Source organism: Equus caballus, chromosome 9, assembly GCF_041296265.1.
Source record: "Equus caballus isolate H_3958 breed thoroughbred chromosome 9, TB-T2T, whole genome shotgun sequence".
NCBI classification, from domain to species: Eukaryota; Metazoa; Chordata; class Mammalia; order Perissodactyla; family Equidae; genus Equus; species Equus caballus.
This window is the reverse complement of record NC_091692.1, coordinates 19,010,115-19,029,538: the sequence shown is the minus strand read 5'-3', so window position 1 is coordinate 19,029,538 and position 19,424 is coordinate 19,010,115. Positions and strand designations below refer to the sequence as shown.

At 42.9% G+C, this 19,424-nt stretch overlaps 1 protein-coding gene across 5 annotated transcripts in view; it reads left to right on the top strand.

Moving 5' to 3' along the window:
- TRIM55 (tripartite motif containing 55) overlaps nt 1–19,424 on the top strand; it is a 45,241-nt gene that overhangs the window by 4,931 nt on the left and 20,886 nt on the right. For all 5 annotated transcript variants that reach the window (XM_023648523.2, XM_023648522.2, XM_014727991.3 and 2 more), the window contains exons 3-8: nt 2,279–2,444; nt 4,463–4,558; nt 16,166–16,399; nt 16,748–16,770; nt 16,874–16,998; nt 18,268–18,524. In XM_023648523.2, coding sequence (XP_023504291.1) covers nt 2,279–2,444; nt 4,463–4,558; nt 16,166–16,399; nt 16,748–16,770; nt 16,874–16,998; nt 18,268–18,524 — 901 coding nt within the window. The remainder of the gene's footprint in view (nt 1–2,278; nt 2,445–4,462; nt 4,559–16,165; nt 16,400–16,747; nt 16,771–16,873; nt 16,999–18,267; nt 18,525–19,424) is intronic.

The following is a 19,424-nucleotide window of genomic DNA, read 5'->3' as shown; positions in this document are numbered from 1 at the left end:
GTTGTCTGGTCTCTTCCTTTGCCATTCATAGGTGTCAAGTGACCCCAGACTTCCTCCATGTTTCACATGCCTTCTCCTGATGAGCAGTTTCATGGCAGAGCACAGGGAATACTGTCCATTAATTTGGCAAATTCCCTTTCATTTCTCACTCATTCACTCAACAAATGTTTACTGAGCACCCAGTCTATGCAAGGCATTGTTCTGGGCACTGGGGATCCAGCAAAAAAGAACATAGACCATGGCCCCTGCCCTCGTGAAGCTCACATTCTAGTGGAGAACTCAGACAGACCTGGGAGTGGGGATAGTTTTTTCAGTTGTGGAGTTTACTTTCCCCAGTTAGCTTCCAAGCATAAGGCAGAAGTTAAGTCAATAGGTCATAGACTTCATGGAAAACATGCTTGGTACAAGAGCAGGTAAAAATTCCTTTTACAAAAATCAGATTCCAAAATCTTGAAGCTGAAAGTCCATACAACTTCCTTACCAGACACAGGACTTCTCCCAACCACTAGCCCAATCTCAAGCACTTGACTTCTACCTGGTGGCTTAGAGACGTAAATTGGCATATTCTCTGCCTTTCTCTAAGTTCTGGGGCTGTAGCTACATGATACCACACATCAATATCAATGGTTTTCAAACATTTTTATTCATGGCTCACTGTCAGAAGTACATTTTCCATTGTGATCCAGTGACTATTATATATATAGATGGATGTAGATATATAGATATATACAAAATATATACTTTTGTATATACATATGTACACACACATATGTACACACATACATATGTATGTACACCTGAAACAAAAGTTTCACATATCAATACTTATCTATCCTTACTACATGTAGTTCACAGTATTTGCTATTCTATTTTGATTTTAACAATGCTAGTCATGACCCCCTAAACTGATTTCATGGCCCATAGTAATTAATTTCATGGCTCATAAAAACCTATGGTTTTAAAGAAGTGGATCTTGATAACTAAAAAGATCCAGTCCCAAATCTGAGATGCTTCTAAGTGACCATGTGTTCGGGAATAGGAGAAAGGTTTTGGATTTGTATTAAAATTTTCCAAATACCTCTGAAAACTATTAACAGCCTCAGTCTTTAGACAGTTTATATAAAAATCCCATATTTCTCACCATGCTTTCCAGAGGGAGCCTAAAGCACCACAATTTGGCATAATTTTGCCCTTGATCATAACACCTAAACCACACTGAAGGTTAGGGGAATACACAGGGCTCTGTGCTGTGTTGTGAACGTGGGCTGCTCCAGGTGATTACACAGCTAACAGGTTATCCTTAAGCAGCAATGACTTGTCACACCCTCTCAGGCTTTCACGTTTTCATTGCTTGGTCATTGTCTCACCGGCACGTACAAACCCAATGCTCCATTATTACCTGGGCAGTTGTGAAAATTTTCGGTTAGTGCTGACCTGTTGAGAAAACTGAAACTTGGAAGTGAGATTCGTACTTCCAAGCTGCCACCATGTCCCAGACCAGCATGTGGCAGTTTTCTTATTGCCTAAAGTATTCAGTACAGTTGTTCACATTCACTGAGCACACACTACACACTCTTGACCACTGCCAAGTCCTCAGGAAGTTATTTCCATTTTCTGTGCTAATGGCAGGAGGAGACCAAAACAAATTCATACAGCACGTGCTGACATCTTCCCTCTCACACACAGCTACTTCCAACCAGTGCCTGGATTCATAATCAGAGATTTGCTCTCCCCCAGCCTATACCTGTTCTCACTCCTTTTGGTGGGAAAGGTGTTTTCTGGGGCCAGAGGCTGGAGGGATGGGATCTAGCACCTCTGCAAGACTGGTGCAAACTTGAGGTTTATGAGCAACCTCCCCTTCTTTACTCATAATGTAAAGTGTCTTGAGAGACTTGTGAGAGTGTGGAGACACTGCTAAAGCACACTCCTAACGAAAGAGCTCCATGTTCAACTTTCAGGGGGAATTGCACTAGCCGGTTTTTAAACCGTGAAATGGACCACAATGGGAATGCTTACACCATGGAAATTGGCAAATGCTACAGATCAAAGTCTCTGTGTCCCCATCTCCAGGCTGGCTGTTAATTTGTCAGCACACTACTGCTAAACCAGTAGGGAAACTGAATTTGCGGAGGGCTCTGAGCACCTGAAAGGGATCCTGGGAGTCTTCGGGCATAGGGTCGAGGTGGGTGCAGGGACTAGTCGAGGTTTGCAATGCTGATTACCCCTCTCCGCTCTGCCCAATGGGAGCTGACATATTGATCCGCCTACCTCCTCCCAGACCAGAAAAGAAGTCGGACCAGCCCATGTGTGAGGAGCACGAAGAGGAGCGCATCAACATCTACTGTCTGAACTGTGAAGTCCCCACCTGCTCTCTGTGCAAAGTCTTTGGGGCACACAAGGATTGCCAGGTGGCTCCCCTCACTCACGTGTTCCAGAGGCAGAAGGTAACAGAGCTCCTCCGGACCCTCCTCTATAGCCCTTTCCAAGTGCCTGTGTGACTGGCTCCCTGCCTCCCAAGGAGGGAGGCCCAAGCCCTGCAGGGCCACGGGGGCCATAAGGCTGGGCGGGTGTGGGGGGTGGAGCGGGAAGGGATGCTGTGGAAACCTGGCCATACAGTCGATTCTCTGGAGGATAGTGGAGAGGGCCAGAGAGGGAAGGGGTGCAGAGGGTCAGGTAGGGGGTAGAGAGGAAGAGTGGCTGTTTTTGTACCCCTTAGAGTGGAGGTAGCTGAAGACAAGCAGTGTTATGGGACCCAGTCCAAGCTCAAGCTGCTCAAACATTATTTGAAGTTCAGACTATAGGTAAAAGGATAACTTTTTACTCCAGTCTCAGAATAAAAGGTTCCTTTTTGCCCGCTCCCTGACCCCATACCCCCAAGGCCTTTTCTCCTCCACTCCTAGTGGGTGAGTTACAATGAATGGCATTTCATTAAAGAGCAACTTTAAAACATTTCCTAGTGCTAGCCCTCAAGGCTACGGTAACCTGGTCCTGGCCTTTCAACCTAGGTCAGTTCTGAAAGTCCTCCTTTGAGAGTGGCACATGCTCCCACTCCAGGGCCCCAGCCTCAGCCGCCTCATTCTGACCAAATACAGCATATCCCCTAGCTTATCACTAACCTGCTAACCTGGTTTCACCTGTGGGTAAGTAGGAACTTATCTATTTGATGCAAGCAGACATGTGGTTGTGTGTTCAGAGATGCAGCCACTCGAGGCACCTAGAACGTGAGTAGCGGCACCTCTCAGCTCCTTTCTGTTAGAATCATAGAGTCTACGTGTGGTCAGTGGTTTACTGTGAGGATCAGAGTTGGAATTAAATTTGGAAGCCAAACTTTTGGGCAACTCCGCTTACAACCAGTGACTACTAATTGGTAAAGAAGCAGGATTTAGCAAGATATCTATAACATTTATTTATTTTTCCGTCCACTTGTGGTTTATTCCCCCTTTTCCTTCCTCCCGTCCCCCAAGTCGTAGCCTATTAGAACTGAATAGTACCAGTTTCACACTATTTCCCTCAGAGCCCTGGGGATTCACGTGCGGTGGACAGAGGACAGACTGGCAGGATTTCCACCCTGCTCCTGTTTGGCCAGAGCAGCTTCACTTTTACCCACTGGGATTCTGTACTAGCCTCCATTTAAAGAAAGCGTTCTGTGGCTTTAGAATGTTTTACAATCACTGTTCTAGTCCCATCTCCTCACTTGTATATGTGAGAAAATTAGGGTCCAACTGATTACTTGTTTTGCCCACCATCACAGAGAAGATAAGGCAGAGATGGACCAAGTATGCAGGCCTCCTGAGTCCCCATTAGTGCCCCCTGGCGCTCCCTAGGCTGACCTTGGCAAGGGAGTGAGTATAAGCAATGGACTCTTGGAGTCAAAAGAGTCTGAGAGGAATTTCAAGTTGGAACGTTTCCCCTAGAACCAGTTTCAAGTTTGTAATGACTTGGTGTAGTATGTGAGTATTTGCGTGCATCTAGGACATCGAAGGTGCATAATAAATAAGTTGAATGAGTGAATAAATGGATGAGTATTTACTATATATATTTCCTAGTAAAACTGATCTTGAGCTGCACTAGGCAAATAATTCATTTTGGGTCCCTGATATCACATATTGGACTCCATTCCATTTATAAACAATACTTAGAATTCTTTAGCATGAATATGCTATTCTCTATCTATGGCCTATAATTCAGCATTCCTAATGTTTATAGTAGAGCCACATTTCCATTAAGAATTTGATGAAAACTATGAAACCTCTTACCAGACAAATGCATTTATATACACATCCATACAGACTTTTATTTACAAGCTCAGGAGGTTCACAGGCCTCCCAGGCCTCACCGTTACTCCTTAGGGGTTCCACGGACCCTAGATTAAGAACACACGAGGACGCTATTTCGCCTAATCCACACTCGGTGCTGACTAGAAAACCCCTAAGCTCTTGCATCCCTCTTTTCTCTTCATCAGTCCGAGCTCAGTGATGGCATTGCTGTCCTTGTGGGAAGCAATGACCGAGTCCAGGGAGTGATCAGCCAGTTGGAGGACACCTGTAAAACCATTGAGGTGAGTTGAATGACTCCAGGGGAGCCTGAAATCCTGGGGTTCTGTGGCTTCCTCAACAGCACACCAGAAATCCCCATTCCTTCCTTATAGAATGACCTCTTCTTGATATGTCTCTAAAATATTTACCTCCTGGTACAGGACGAGAAATTACCAGATGAGTCAACAAGGCGGATTTTACCACATTTACTAGAGTGGTTTTTACCTGGGTTATTCTGTCTTGGTCAACCCATTTTGAAAGATTATCTGCAAGAAAAATCAATTCTCAGTAACGAAAATGAATGTTGTCCCTCATAGCTCAATTTCTTTGTGGAAATCCAAACAATCTTATGGAATGCTAGTTAGTGTTTTAGAAAGTCATGTGTAAATTTGAGCCGTGTATCTGTCCTAACAGCGGGGCTGCAAAGAGGCCAGCAGGAAGAGAAAGACCTGCCTGACCGTCGGGAGACAAGGGTTCAGTAGCCGGGCGCTCATTGAGGCCAGAGTTCCGGCTCCTTCATCTCTGTTTGCCCTCTGCCTGACCCAGTGCCTGACTTATAATAATCACTCAATAAAAACTTGATGGACAAATGACTGGCTGGTTAGCTCACACTTAGGTTTAGCATTTAAGAAATATCGTGAATCCACTTTTTCTCAACATTAAATATAAACTGTGTAAATGCTGAAGCCTAAAGAGATTTGGCTATGTGGCAGACATCTTTTCAAGAATTGAAGATTCACAGACTAGTTGATCCATGCTACATAGGGGACAGGCGCGAGACATCTGGGGTTGAGTCCTGGTCCTTGGCTCTGTAGCCTGGAGCAGTTTATTACTCCCTCGCTGCTCTAAGCTTTGGGGCTGTTTTTTGACTTGGACCTCAGGTGCAGAGTGTTGAAGCACTTCCTGCTCAGTTCATGGCATATTGTCCTCATTGCTGTGGGCAAGGCCCCTCTTGTTATCTATTTATTTCCTTTTATCCCCATTTCCCACTCCTGTTCTCTGTAAATAGCCACTCTAAAATGTTTCATGTTCCATTTACCCGTATTCTTATAAAATGTGTATAGTTTTATATGCATGTCTTTTAATTTTATAAATGGTATTGTGCTATATTTCTCATTCTGCTTCTTACTTTCTCTAAAGTAAGTGTTATGTTTTTAAGCCAAATTCACGTGTACATTCAACCCCTCAGCTCTCCTCTCTGTAAAGATGGGGCAATCGTAGTACCCAGTTTGTAGAGTTACTGTGAGGAATTAAATAAGCATCAGCAAAATGCTCAGCACGGTGCCTCGCATTAGTGAGTGCCCGATAAATGTCCTAACCTTATTATTTTATCACTAGAAAGGCAGATTCTATCAAAAGCCAAAAGCTAGTTCCTAGACGATGACTTCAAGACATTGACCATATTCACCCGAGTTTAGATTTACACGTCACTGAAATCCATCTCCTTTCTTCCCCAGACTCATATTCCTGAAAAGATCCACGATAAGTGTGGGATCCATTTATAGAAGGAAAGTTTTCTCTTGGTGAAGAGCCCAAAGAGATTCCAAAGTGGATAATATAGACTTTCTTCTTTTTACTTATTTACAGTAAAGGCCAAATACAGCTTAATCATTAAGCCATGAATCAGCACTCCCGTGCAGGATGTGCTGAGTCTGGCGTGTATTAATAGGAGTGTGTTGTTTGTGGGCGAGTGAAGTAATCTCTATACTCGTCTCTGGTCAGGCCCTCATCAGAGACCTCTGTCAGGGGAGCAGGCTTGCTGTCGGGGACGTTGAGGCTGGAGAACACAAGCAGAAGAAAAGTCCTGTGGGTCCCATTTGGCCTCGAGCAAATGCAGACTACTTGGGCTCCCTTCCCCAGTATCAGAGCACACCGGGAGGGCGAGGAGAGGTTTGACAACCAGTCTTCTTCCCAGAGGAGGTCAGGCGCGCAACAGGCAGGAAGCAGCTGTTTTTTCTTTCACTGACAAGACAAGAAGGAACAGGTTTGAAGTTAAGTCAGCAGAAGGCATTCAGTGCAGATGCCGGGAAGGACTCCCTGGCAGTGAAGGTCAGGATTATTACCCCTATTATTCCTGACACAAACTTTCGCCAAACATGACACACTTGTTTACCAGCATTTTCAGAGGTTGCTAGAGGAGGGTGTGTGATTGTCCCCCGCAAGGCTCCAAGATGAACCTGCAAATAGGCAGGAGCCTTAAAGGTGTCTGTCCCTTTTACCGCTTTATTTCGCTTCTGGGATTTTACCTTCAGGAAATAAGATGAAAAAGCAGTATATAAACAGTATAGAAAGTCCATTTTCATAAATGACCCCCAAATACATTCATAGCAGGGACAATGCCCGAAACCAAAAGGTTAGGTTACAAGCAGTGAATGGGGGACTACAGGTGATTTTCAAGGCCTTCCTGATGTATTCCTGTATTTCACATTTTTCGAAAGTGAGCCTGACATTTTTAATAACCAGTAAAATGAATCAAGAATGAATGAATGAATGAATGAATATGGCTCAGATAAGCATGGCTCTTTCATACCGGTGTAGGTGGCTCGTCTGGAAATGTAGGGATTGGCTCAGAGCCCACGGAGGTCTCTGATTTGATGATTCCTACTCAGTGCAAATATCCTCCATTTGAAGAGGCCCCAAGGACAGAGACACTGCCACAAATGGCCACACCGTACACCTGTCCTCACTAAGGTGGTCGCCGGTAGAGCCAGGCCCAGAGCAGTGGGCAAAACTCCAGGGGCTCACTCGGCACCAGCCTGCGAGGCAGCGCATAGAGAAGCACACTGGGTCCTGGGCTCAGAGTGAGATGGTCCTACCTTGCCAAGCAGGTGAATTCTGCATCAGGGTCAGAGTCACGAGCTCCTGTGTCTCCTGGGCCCCCGGGGTTGTTGTTTTCCTTTCTGGCTTTGCTCACCACCTGCCTGGAAACATTTTCTGAGAAGCCATTGGTGGTTCCCGGCCACGGGTTGGGGAGCTGTTGTTAAAGAATCCTCCCTTCTGATTGGTGTAGAACCCCTTAGGGACATGGAAATGGTGTAGTCCCTAGGGTGGGCACTGTCCTTCCCAGTTACCTAGCCTCTCCCCACTTGGAACCCTGACACCCGCCCTCTGGTAGTAGTGCCGGTTCCTTGCATGTCTAATTCTGTCTCTAATCATGTAATGTCTTGCAGGGCTGGCTGGGCAGACACCTGGCCCTGGACCAGCCCTGGAGAGCTGCTAAGCTTAGGTCAGTCGCACTGTGGGCTCCTTGTTATCCTTTAAAAATAACGTGTGCAGTTGATATGAGTTTACAGTGATGATGAGAGTGGCTTTGAGAAGGATTACAGTCACAACAGGGCAGTCTGGATGGTGTCAAAGGGGGAGTGGCATTTTCCCTCGTTGCTGTGGGCTGATGGTGGGTGAAGGAGCTGTGGGTCTTTCTAGCCCTCCTGGATGAATGTGGCTCAGCCTGAGATGTTCCCAGAGCTCTGGATTGCAGGTTGCTGGAGGGCTTCTGGGCTGTTCCAGATGAGCCCAGCATGGTCTTTCCAGGTCCGGAGAAGTTCTGGGATGAACTGGGACTGAGTAGAGTGGCTGTTGGTGGGAGTGGAGGAGTGCACTGCTTTGGGAGCTCTCTGCTTCCAGAAAAATGTGCTTGACTTTCATCCCTCATCCCTAGAAAACATAACCTCCCTCTCATAGTCTTTATAAACAGCACTTATCCTACAGCATCGGATACCCAAGAGAGCAGGCTATTAACACAGCCCTCGCAAGGCAGCAGGCAGGCAGGCCTAGAAATAATCCTGTTTCGTATGGATGCCTGTCTAGGGGAAACAACTACAAGTTGAATAATAAATATTTGATCTCAAACATTTTGAATATCTGAAAAATGACAACTTTAAAAAAATCCTCCAATGATTTCACAATGAGAACAAATCCACTATATTTCCAAAACTAATTTTACCCGAACAGCCTTGAGACATTGTCCATACAGTTACAAATAGGAAGTATGAATATAATAAGAAGCATTTTCATAAGCAAGCCAGAATTTTTAAGGCAATAGAACGTATGGTTAAAAGAACAGATTTCAGAGTTTGAACTTTAGCTCTGCCCCTTAATTATACGACCTTGGCCAAGTTACTTGAGCTCTCTGTTCCTCAACTTCCTCAATAGTACGGTGGGGTTAATAACAGCTTCTTAACAGTGTTGTTATGGTGACTAAGTTGGGGTAAGAGGCACCTGCCAGGAGCTCAATAAGCGTCACCTCATATCATCCTCACAGTCAGCTTGAAAAGATCACACTCATTCTAATGATGCTAATGATCACTTCCACCCCTGGAGCATCGTTAAATAGTGTCAGAATAAGACTATCAGGGTCTTGGTCAATTACGATGGCAGGGCTCAGCAACTCCCTGCAGTGGAAAAGATTGAAAATGAGTGAAAGTAGACGTTAGCTCTATTGTTTATCTAAGGGGCTTTGTGGTAACTCGAAATACTGGCAAGCAGGGAGGCTGCGCCTCTTCCGGGAAACATGCTGACCATTCACAGCACATGGGAGTGAATTAAACAGCTGCTCAGCTTGCCCTGGTCTCGTGGCTTTTACTGAGCTGTGGGACTCAAGTCAGGGTGTGCTCACCTGGCCCTCAGTCTTCAGAGGGTTCACTCTAGGAGCTTCTAAATGATCTGGACTAGCCCAGACAATCCCTCAGGCCAAGAACCCCAGGAGTAAGCACCAGAAATCCCATAAATTAACATAATTATTCTAACCTGAAGTGGGCGGCAACATGAATGGTAGAAAAACGCATGAGTTTGGGAGTCCCGAGATCCATGACCACCGAGCAGAGTTGTCCCACTGAGCACTACTTGAAGGTGCCAGGCTAGTGGGACAGGGGCTGAACTCGAGCCTGTGTGCCTGGACAGATGGCATTTTTCTAATTCTCTCTCCCTTTTCTTGAGCAGCCCAGCAGAGACCTGGGTTCTCATCCTGGTCTCACTCATGGGACTTCTCCCAAGGGCTTGTATTTGGGCCTGTATGTGATTTCCAGAGGAAAATCTTCCTACCTTAATATCCTTCTTTCTTTAGTATTATTAATCTACTATCTGCTTTTCACCCCCCTTTTTGGGGGGGGAGGGGGAGGGGAAGGAAACCCTGTTTGGTTTAACAGAGGGAATTTTGAAGTACTGTATTTCAAATGAAGCTGAGTGGGCACTCCCAGGTCCAGAGCTGCAGCTCCAAGCAAGTGTGTCTCAAAGGTTGGAGGAATGTGGTGGAGACATGAATGGGCCGAGTAGAGCCACAGTTGCTCAGTGACAAGTGGTGGGGCTAGGAGCTTATCTTTAGCTCTATTTTGGTCTCAGAGCCACACTCCTTACATGGTCAGAACAGTGGCCACAATTGTCTTAGGTGTTTCCTGTCATGGCTGTGGCACATTCCCAAGCTGGGACTGGTGTTACAGGGCTAAGACATGTAATTTATGTCTCAATGCTGGAGTGACTACTCTGAAACTTGCCAGGAGTGGAAGGAGACATTTTAGAGCCTGAAGACTCAAAATATCTCCACATTTACCTGAAGTTGTAGTGTCTCGGAACTGTAGAGTCAGAAGGGACCTCAGCCATCATCTAATCCCACCCCTTCTTATACAGATAAAAGAACTGTCCTGAGGGGCTGGCCTGGTGGCATAGTGGTTAAGTTCACACGCTCCCCTTCGGCAGCCTGGGGTTCACGGGTTCGGATCCCGGTGTGGACCTAGCACCACTCATCAAGCCATGCTGTGGCGGCATCCCACAGAAAATAGAGGAAGATTGCCACAGATGTTAACTCAGTGACAATCTTCCTCAAGCAAAAAGAGGGAGATTGGCAACAGGTGTTAGCTCAGGGCCAATCTTCCTCACCAAAAAAAAAAAAAAGAAATAAAAAGCAAACCTGTCCTGAGGTTAAATGGCTTCCCTAAGGTTGCATAGCTATTTTTTGCTGTTTTCTTTTGAGAGTTGAATGAAGCAGAGGCTTGGAGTATCCACTTACATACCTATTTCTTTGGAACAAAACAAAATAGAAACTTTCCAGTAGGGCTGAATATACCTAGATACAAATCATATTTCATTCATTCAATCATTCAAACTCTATTTCTCACGTGCCCATTATATGCCATCTTCTGCACACATGATGCTGGGAAATAGTGGTGAGCTAAACAGAGAAGGTTCTGCTCTCAGGAAGGTTTTTTTTTTTTTAAAGATTTTATTTTTTTTTCCTTTTTCTCCCCAAAGCCCCCCCGTACATGGTTGTATATTCTTCGTTGTGGGTCCTTCTAGTTGTGGTATGTGGGATGCTGCCTCAGCGTGGTTTGACGAGCAGTGCCATGTCCACGCCCAGGATTCGAACCAACGAAACACTGGGCCACCTGCAGCGGAGCGCGGGAACTTAACCACTCGGCCACGGGGCCAGCCCCTCTCAGGAAGGTTTTATTCTAGTAAAGTAGTTAGACAACAAAACAAGATCATTTCAGAGAGTAATAAGCGCCTGGGAAAAAGGTGAGCCACTGAAAATTTAGCGATTAAATACGATGGGATGATGCTATTGGCTGAGCCGGCTATCTACTCATGCTTAGTATAAGATCATCTAGTGTTGATTTGTTTCCCTGAAAAGGTACTCTTTGTAGTCATGTATCTTATTTTATCCTGTTGCCACTAAAATATAAGAGTGGCTAAAATTAGTCTGTCAATTTTAATATTTCTATGAAGGCAATAGCTAAATAATGGTTTTTAACTAAATATTAAAGGTTACCTACTCACTTCTAAGGAAACAACCAAATAATACTCGATTTTTTCTTTTCATCCGGATCTTATGACAGTGGTCATAAACAAACATTCTACCTGTCATTGTTTTAGCATTTCAATACAGGCAGAACCGTCTTCCTTTTATAAAATCACCCCTGATTGGTATATTGCATCCATACTGGGTTCTCCCTAGAGATGGAATGGATTTTATTTTCACTAAAGAATTACAGACAACTTTTATTTGGTTCTTCTAAGAAGCCAGTAAATATGACTGTCCTGACTGACCCAGGAGGAAGGTCATGTTGAGTCAGAGCCTTTGCATCACAATATGCCTGGATGCCAACACCTGGAGCATCTCTAATGGAAGTTACTTCACTTGCTAAACACGCTTACATGAGCGTGTATGCACACACACACTCACACACCACACAGGGGACACAGGAACCACAGACATCAAAAGGAAGAAAATGGAGAATATTTGAAAAGATAAATTTGAAAGTTCAAAAACTACGTATCCTGATTCAATTACTATCCAGGGAAGTGGGGGAGCAGGGAAGGATACAGCCTTGAACTGGGCTGAAAGATAGAAGCCTTTTTATCCGAAGAAGTGCAAACGTATGTTAAAATCACGGAGAAATCTTTGAGGTGAGGCAGTTTTTGTGGAGAGGAAAGAAAAATGGTTGCTCTCATGCTTTTGCCAGTGACAGTTGCCATTTAAAGTGTGCTGTCTCCAGACATTTTGACAATGCAGAAGTCCAGTTTTTCCCGTTCCATTTTTTAGGTGACTAGAAAGACACTGTTGAAAGCATTTCAGATCCACAGTTACAAAGGCACAGTGCGTACTGACATTCAGAGTCGTCACTCTCAGTAGTGAGGCGGCCTAGGAGAGCATTTTATTTTCTTTCACAGCATATACCTGTTCCCTAATTACCTGAGAGGGCGAGGGGATCCTCTGACTTCCACAGCACTTTGAAGGTCTCGTAGACAAGAAAGATCGAGGGGTGCCCATGTTAGTCTCTCCTGCATTGCTTCTACCTCAGAGACTATGAAAAAATAGGAGAATTTCAATATCATGGAGAATTCCTTATTTGCATCTGACATTATGTTAACCCAAACATCTTAAGTTAATTTCTAAAAGTTTGTAAGTACCGACTTCATAATTCCAAGGAAGAAGCATGCATTTTTCCTATTTCAGAAACAGATTTGTCTAACTCTTACCATATTTTGCATAGAATTATATTAAAAGCACATTAAGCAAGAGAAAAAAGAAATGAGGTTTTTTTGTTAGAAATTAGAAAATATAGTAATTTTTCTACCATTCTCCTGAGCAGTGGAAAATTATGGCAGGTTTTTAGATCTCATAATGCCTGGACATAGTAAGCACTTAGTGAATCTTGTTGAAAGGATGAACTAATGAATGTAATTCTGAAACAACCTGAGGTTTCTTGCCTTTAAAAGGCTGCTTTGAGTGTAGTAGATTTGTTAAAGGGTACATATTCAGTTCATAAGCAGTTCATATAAAATTGTGTGTGTGTGTGTGTGTGTGAGGAAGATTGGCCCTGAGCTAACATCTGTTGCCCATCTTCCCCTATTTTGTATATGGGATGCCACCACAGCATGGCTTGATGAGCGGTATGTAGGTCCATACCCAGCATCCAAACCTGTGAACCCTGGGCTGCCGAAGCCACTATAACCACTATACCATCATGCCAGCCCCTCACATAAATTTTTTTCAACTTACTTTAAAGTATGTCCCAGTTGGGCATGGTGGGAGTAGCAATGATCCGGGAGTTCAAAGATCTTGACTCTAGGCCAGGCACCAACAATATATGGCAGAAGGCTTGAAAAAGTGACTTCCCTCTGATGAGTTTCTGTTTCCACATGAGTGAAATGATTGGTTTGGAGCAGATTAGATTACTTCTGATAGTCCATGCAGCTTCAAAATTCCACAGATGAATAATTCTAATTAAGGCAAATTGGATCTAAATTTAATAAACACTGACATAGCACCTACTGTGTGCCAGGTAATATTATAAGTACTTTACACAGTACGTGGTCAAATAATAATAATAACTAAGCATATGCTATGCATGGGATAGCATTTCCTACACTGTAAAGTATAAGCCAATGAGAGTTGCTATTAAAATGACAGAAGTTTTATTAAAATTCAATATAGTATGAATCATCAAAAAACCAGAATAGAAATAAAAGAATACTTGGAATTGAAAATAATGTAAGAATGAAGTAGTGATTCTATTTAAACCATTAAATAAAATTCATCTCGCCGAAATGTGATCTAATCTTTATTTGACTTGAAAGAATAATCTAGCCATCACACTTGCACATCAGTCTCACTGCAAATAATTTGGCTTTTGTGAACTTGAATGTTCTCACACATATTGAATTATAGAGAAGAAAACTTTTATGAAATAAAGACATTCTACCAGTATCACATCTTAATGTAATATTCTTATAATGAAATATTCTTTATAATATGCTTCAAGTGCACAATTCATTTTAATAAAATAATCTAGAAACCAGTATGATCACACAAAGGCATATGTCAGGAATGCAGCGGGCACATGGTTGTCTGTAAGCTTAGAACAGAAAGTAATACAGTGAAGAGAAGTTTGATTGGGAGATACCAATAGGCTTCAATCCCTAGGCCTTGTAATCGTCCAAGTCTCGAGTTAAAGCCCTGGAAATGGATGGCAATTTGGCAAGCCCAGCAATTTCTACGTCTGGACATGGTGTGTGGGCCCTTGTCCTTCTCCTTGAAACTGCCGAGACTCCATGCATTTTCATCCCCTTTCAGCACCTCCTCTGCTGCTACTCGTCCTTTATGGCCACACTCCAGCACCGTTTCCTCTAAGAAGCTTGTTCTGAGCGAAACCACCTGCTCCCCTCGAATGTCCTCCACCCACACAAAGGGTTAAGTTCCCAACTTTATGCTTCTATAAAACCTGGTATAAATCTCTAACATATTTCAATTATTCAACCTACTAGGTTATGTTACATTATTGGCCCATAGTCTTTCTCATTCAGTGAACTTTGAGCTCTTTGAGAGCAGAACCTATGTTTAATTCATTGTTGGGTCCCCAGAGTCTTGCACAGTGCTTGACACAAATGATATTCTTAAGAATTGCTTGTTAAATGGACCAATGAATGAGTGAATGACAGCAATAACTAGTATTTACTATTAAAATGGTTTGAACCATTGGATGTCCTTCATGTGTTTAATTGGTTAGAAAATATGTTGGGAATTGACTGTGTTTCAAGGGAGGCACTGGAGTGAGGGATGTATTTCTTGCAAATTTGTGGAGTATCTTCATGATCAACAATTTGGTTTAGATCATCCTTTTTTCTTCCTTACTCTGAGAATAATAGAGAAATTGGGGGGAAAATCTATTCAACCGGTATTTACTGAACATCTGTTGTCCGAGGTGATGTGTATCCTAGGCAGACCCAGATTCTATCCTCAAAGAGACAATAGTTTAGATATTTAAGAAACTCCTATGAAGGAAGAAAGTGATACATGACATCAAAGAGACCAATGTTTCCTAAAATTAAAAAAAAATGTAACAAGGGTCATACAAAGGTCAGATTTGTCAGAGATAAATTGTCTGGATTCCCAAGAAGCCCCCACCAGATGGGCGAGCTAAATTGGACGATCAGGGCTCAAAACCTGCTCTCAGCTGTAAAGGCCCTGGACCCAGAGATGGTCAGATCTAAGGAGACTGGCATACATACACGCCAAGCTTAGTGGAGCTTGGAAACCCAAAAGGCTAATGACCAGGCGAACTGGAAAATTAGTTGTGATTTAAACATGGACTCAGAGTAAAGGGAGCTGGACAGTACTGGAGATGCTTCAGCCACACAGTGCACACGCACCAGCCTGACTTCCCATACAGGTTTTTCCTCCAGGAATCAAAGACCAGATCCAGTATTTCCTCTCTTAGACAGTATTGGATAAACAGAGGACCTGTGGATTCAGGTGTATACCATAAATGGTAACATTATGGGATTTCAGAGGCTAAAAGATGACATTTAATCATAGACATCAAGGAAAGCTTTATGGAAGAAGTGGTGTTTCAACAATGCCTTAAAGATTGCTTAGAGTTTGCGGGGGAGAATATTCTAAATAGAAGGGAGAGCATGAGCAAAGAAAGTGAGTGGTTCATTTTTGCTGGACATAGGGTATGTGATGGAGAATGGCAGAATATTATGGGGGGCTGGAAACAGATCATGGATGGGCTTGAGAGCCAGTTATGAGGTTTAATGTTATTCTTTGGGCAATAGGGAGTGATAACAGAGAAAAAGCACTGCACTCCAGGAAAATGAATTTGACTGTAGGGTGTGAGTTGGCTTGCAGGGAGAAATCCAGATGCAGAGGCCATTGGGAAGCTTCAGAATCTACATGGAGGACAAAACTCAAACAGCAGCAGTATAGGTAGAGCAGAGAGAGACCGAAGGGTACAGGAAGTACCATAGTTTTTTCCTTATACACACATACACACACACACATATACATACAAGCTCACTCCAAAGCAAAATATAAACCTATAAGCTATATAGCCAATATAACGAAACCTGTCCTAATTTCTATGAAACTCCCCGTTTATAAAAAAAACAGAATATTGAAAAATCATTGATCCATTTAGCCAATTTGCTTGATTTTGGATCGTCTAAGTATCGAATTTTATAAAAATGGGATTTTCAAAGCATCCACACGGTGGGTATCGATACCTAAGGGGTAGATTAAGGGGAAAAAAATATCCTATGTAGGTCAATTTTCTTGTCTCCAAAAATGTCCAGGTGATTTCTCCAAATAGATACTCTTTCAAGCACTTTCTAACGTTAGCTAACCCAACTAACAGGAATGCTGCAGAAAACAGAAGCAGGAACTTTGTGAGAAGTTTGATTACCTGTATGGCATCCTGGAGGAGAGGAAGAATGAAATGACCCGAGTCATTACCCGAACCCAAGAAGAGAAATTGGAACATGTCCGTGCTCTGATCAAAAAGTATTCTGAGCATTTGGAGAATGTATCAAAGTTGGTTGAGTCAGGAATCCAGTTCATGGATGAGCCGGAAATGGCCGTGTTTCTTCAGGTTAGTCTCCTTTTGGTACCAGAGGAAACTAATCAAGAAGGTGGAGAATTAGTTGTGATCACATTTTTGTTATTTTATGTACATCTCATTTGGATCTATTTTACCAACCAAAATATAAGCCTGTTATGTGCTTATTTCCCCCTCTGTTTAAAAAATTTCATGAGCATATATTTAAGGGACCATGACATTGCTTAAACATAGAGGGTTCTGGTATAAAACAGCAGTTGTCTACAGCATTTAGAAACTAAGCTATGAGATTTTCAGAGTCTGCAAAGGAAAGAACTAAGTCTCAATACCATCCTTGATGAAAAGAATTTAAGTAAGCCTGTCTTTTGTTTGCTTTCACAGAATGCCAAAACCCTATTACAAAAGTAAGTAATTTTCATTTTATGGAAAAATGCATGCTTTTCATTTTTACCCGAGGCTATCAGACTTTAAACAATAACAGAAAGTGGCAACTTGTCTTTGTTGCAGAATTTCTGAAGCATCGAAGGCATTTCAGATGGAGAAAATAGAACATGGTTATGAGAACATGAACCACTTCACAGTCAACCTCAATAGAGAAGAAAAAATAATACGCGAAATTGATTTTTACAGAGGTTTGTTATTCTTGTGACCATTTGGCCAAAATTGCAGGTGTGTGAAAGGTGCACAAGGGTTTAGTGGGAGGAAAGGGGGATTCAGAATCACCTCCAGAATGGATCTTGACAATTTTACAAGGATCACAATCCAATGTGAAGCTCTATGTCATTACAGAAACATATAGTTTATCAACAGTGTTTATTTAGTGCCTATTACAATGCCATTCTTGAGCATTTGATTCTTAGTAGTCAAATACTTAATCACTGATGGCAGTGATGCCGTCTCAACTTCGACCCTACACAAGGTGTTAGCCACAATGATGTAGTGTCATCCGGTGCAAGGTTAAAGATGAGGTAAAAATAAAACATGTCTGACATTTGGATAGATACTATAGCACATCCACTTAATCAAACTTTAGAGGGCAAGAACAATAATGAGTCACAGAATAAGTCACAACCTGGAAATAAAACTGAGTCTATGTGACCAGATGTACTCCATGAGTTACAAATGCATCCCTACCATTTGGCCCAGAAATCCCACTCCTGGAAATTTATCCTGGTGAAATAATTGAAAAGAGGAAAATAACCTTGGAGCTGACCAAAGCTTTGATTGTCTTGATTCATCCTATCCTATCTAGATGAGAGACTCCTCAGCTGTACCACTAATAATGCCATGAAGTTATATCAGTGTCCACAGATGTAACTTTAGAAGCAAATCTTCAGGATGGATCTTTTTTAAACAATTACTTAATATTGTCTGTCCTTAGTATTGCCTGAGGGAATATTAAGATCATGGGTTAGGAAAAGAGTCATGGCATTAATTGTGGCAAAAGTCGGTATTCACTGAACAAAGGAGGTAAGAAATTAAAACAAGACAAGGGTTTTGTATGTTTTCTGAGATAGAGGAGAGTTGTATTTCCATTTAACTTGACAGAGATAAATAAGTGACAATCCCAGCTCTCCAGGAGCTTGCAGATGTGACAGAGCATGATAAAAATGTGAACAGGCTCTGGGAGGTGGATGGATGGTTCACGGTGGTGGTGAGGACTGCACTCTGTATGGGGAGGGAGCAAGGACAGTGATGATTTGGTCCCCTTTACATTTGTCCTGCCCACATTTAACTAGAAGCACAGGCCCTAGCACAGCGTACTTGGGCGACCGTCAAGAGTCTGATGGAGAGGATTTCTCTAGCCCTAACCTTAACCTGGGCTATAAGTACTGGCCATTAATTGTTTTCATGGCTGCAGTGGTAATTATAATGATTTTAAAAATACATTACCTTACCAGAAGATGAAGAAGAAGAGGAAGAAGAAGAAGAAGGAGAGGGAGAAAGAGAAGGAGAACGAGAAGGAGAAGAGGTGGTAGAGGTGGAAAGGGTAGAAAATGTTGGAACAGAGTCGTCAGGAGCAGATGAAAGTCCGGAGAAAGGCTTGCAGCCCTCTCAGCTAGCCTCAGAGCTCCAGGCTGCCCCAGAGCCACTTCCGGTTTCCTCTCCAGAGCCACCTCCAGCCCTGCCACCTGCTGTGGAGGCCCCGGTGACACAGGTAACTGTTCCTGAGTTCCTTCCTACAGGACACACAGGTGCACCTCCTTGCTGAACAGCCTAAACAGTTTATTCTACCTTAAGAAAAAGATGACTGTGTGCCAGACATTTGGATGTGGAAGAGAAAGGTTTCAGGGCAGTCACAATGTCAGGGAGAAACGTCCTCTAGGTGATTCAGCAGGTTTGTTGTCGTAACTGGTTGTCATGATTTAGTTTAACAGGATTTTCCCAGCAATAACACCCTCAAATCTGAGACAAATTTGTCTGGAAATTGTGTGTGTGCGCAACACGTTAGTTCATAGAGGGCTGATATCATGAGGATTGTGTCTGTTCTGAATACAGAATAGGGTATAGGATGAGAAATAATATAGGGCAAGAAATAAAAATAATTTTACTTTCAGGTCTTTAAATTTTTGTAGCTAATAAAGCAAGTAAATGGAGAAGCCATGCTAGTTTGTGTCCCTGTTACTTACGCTGAAATACAACTAAGGCTTTCGTTTAGTGGGCAAACAAATGAAGCCTGGTTTTCTATGTATCTGTCATTTGATGAGATTATGTGTTGACAGAATTGTTTTAAAAATTTCTTAGGGAATTAGCTCATCCCAGATGCTATTCCTGGTTGGCTGACCTTACGTTTCTAAGATGTCACTGTCCAATTTTCATACCTTTGTGCTGACTCCATGACACCTTCAGCAGACAGCTTCCAACCTGTTGAGTTTGTGGGCAATGCAGGCTTGTCAAAAAGGAGCCCTGGTTTTGCACGTGCTTTCAAAGTGGATTGAAATTATCTACAGAAACGAAACCTCAGAGGGGACCTCTGAGATGGAATTATAATCTATTCTCTGTCTCCATAGGAAACCAGGCTGAAACTATTTATAGTTCCTAGGATCTTGAAATTCTG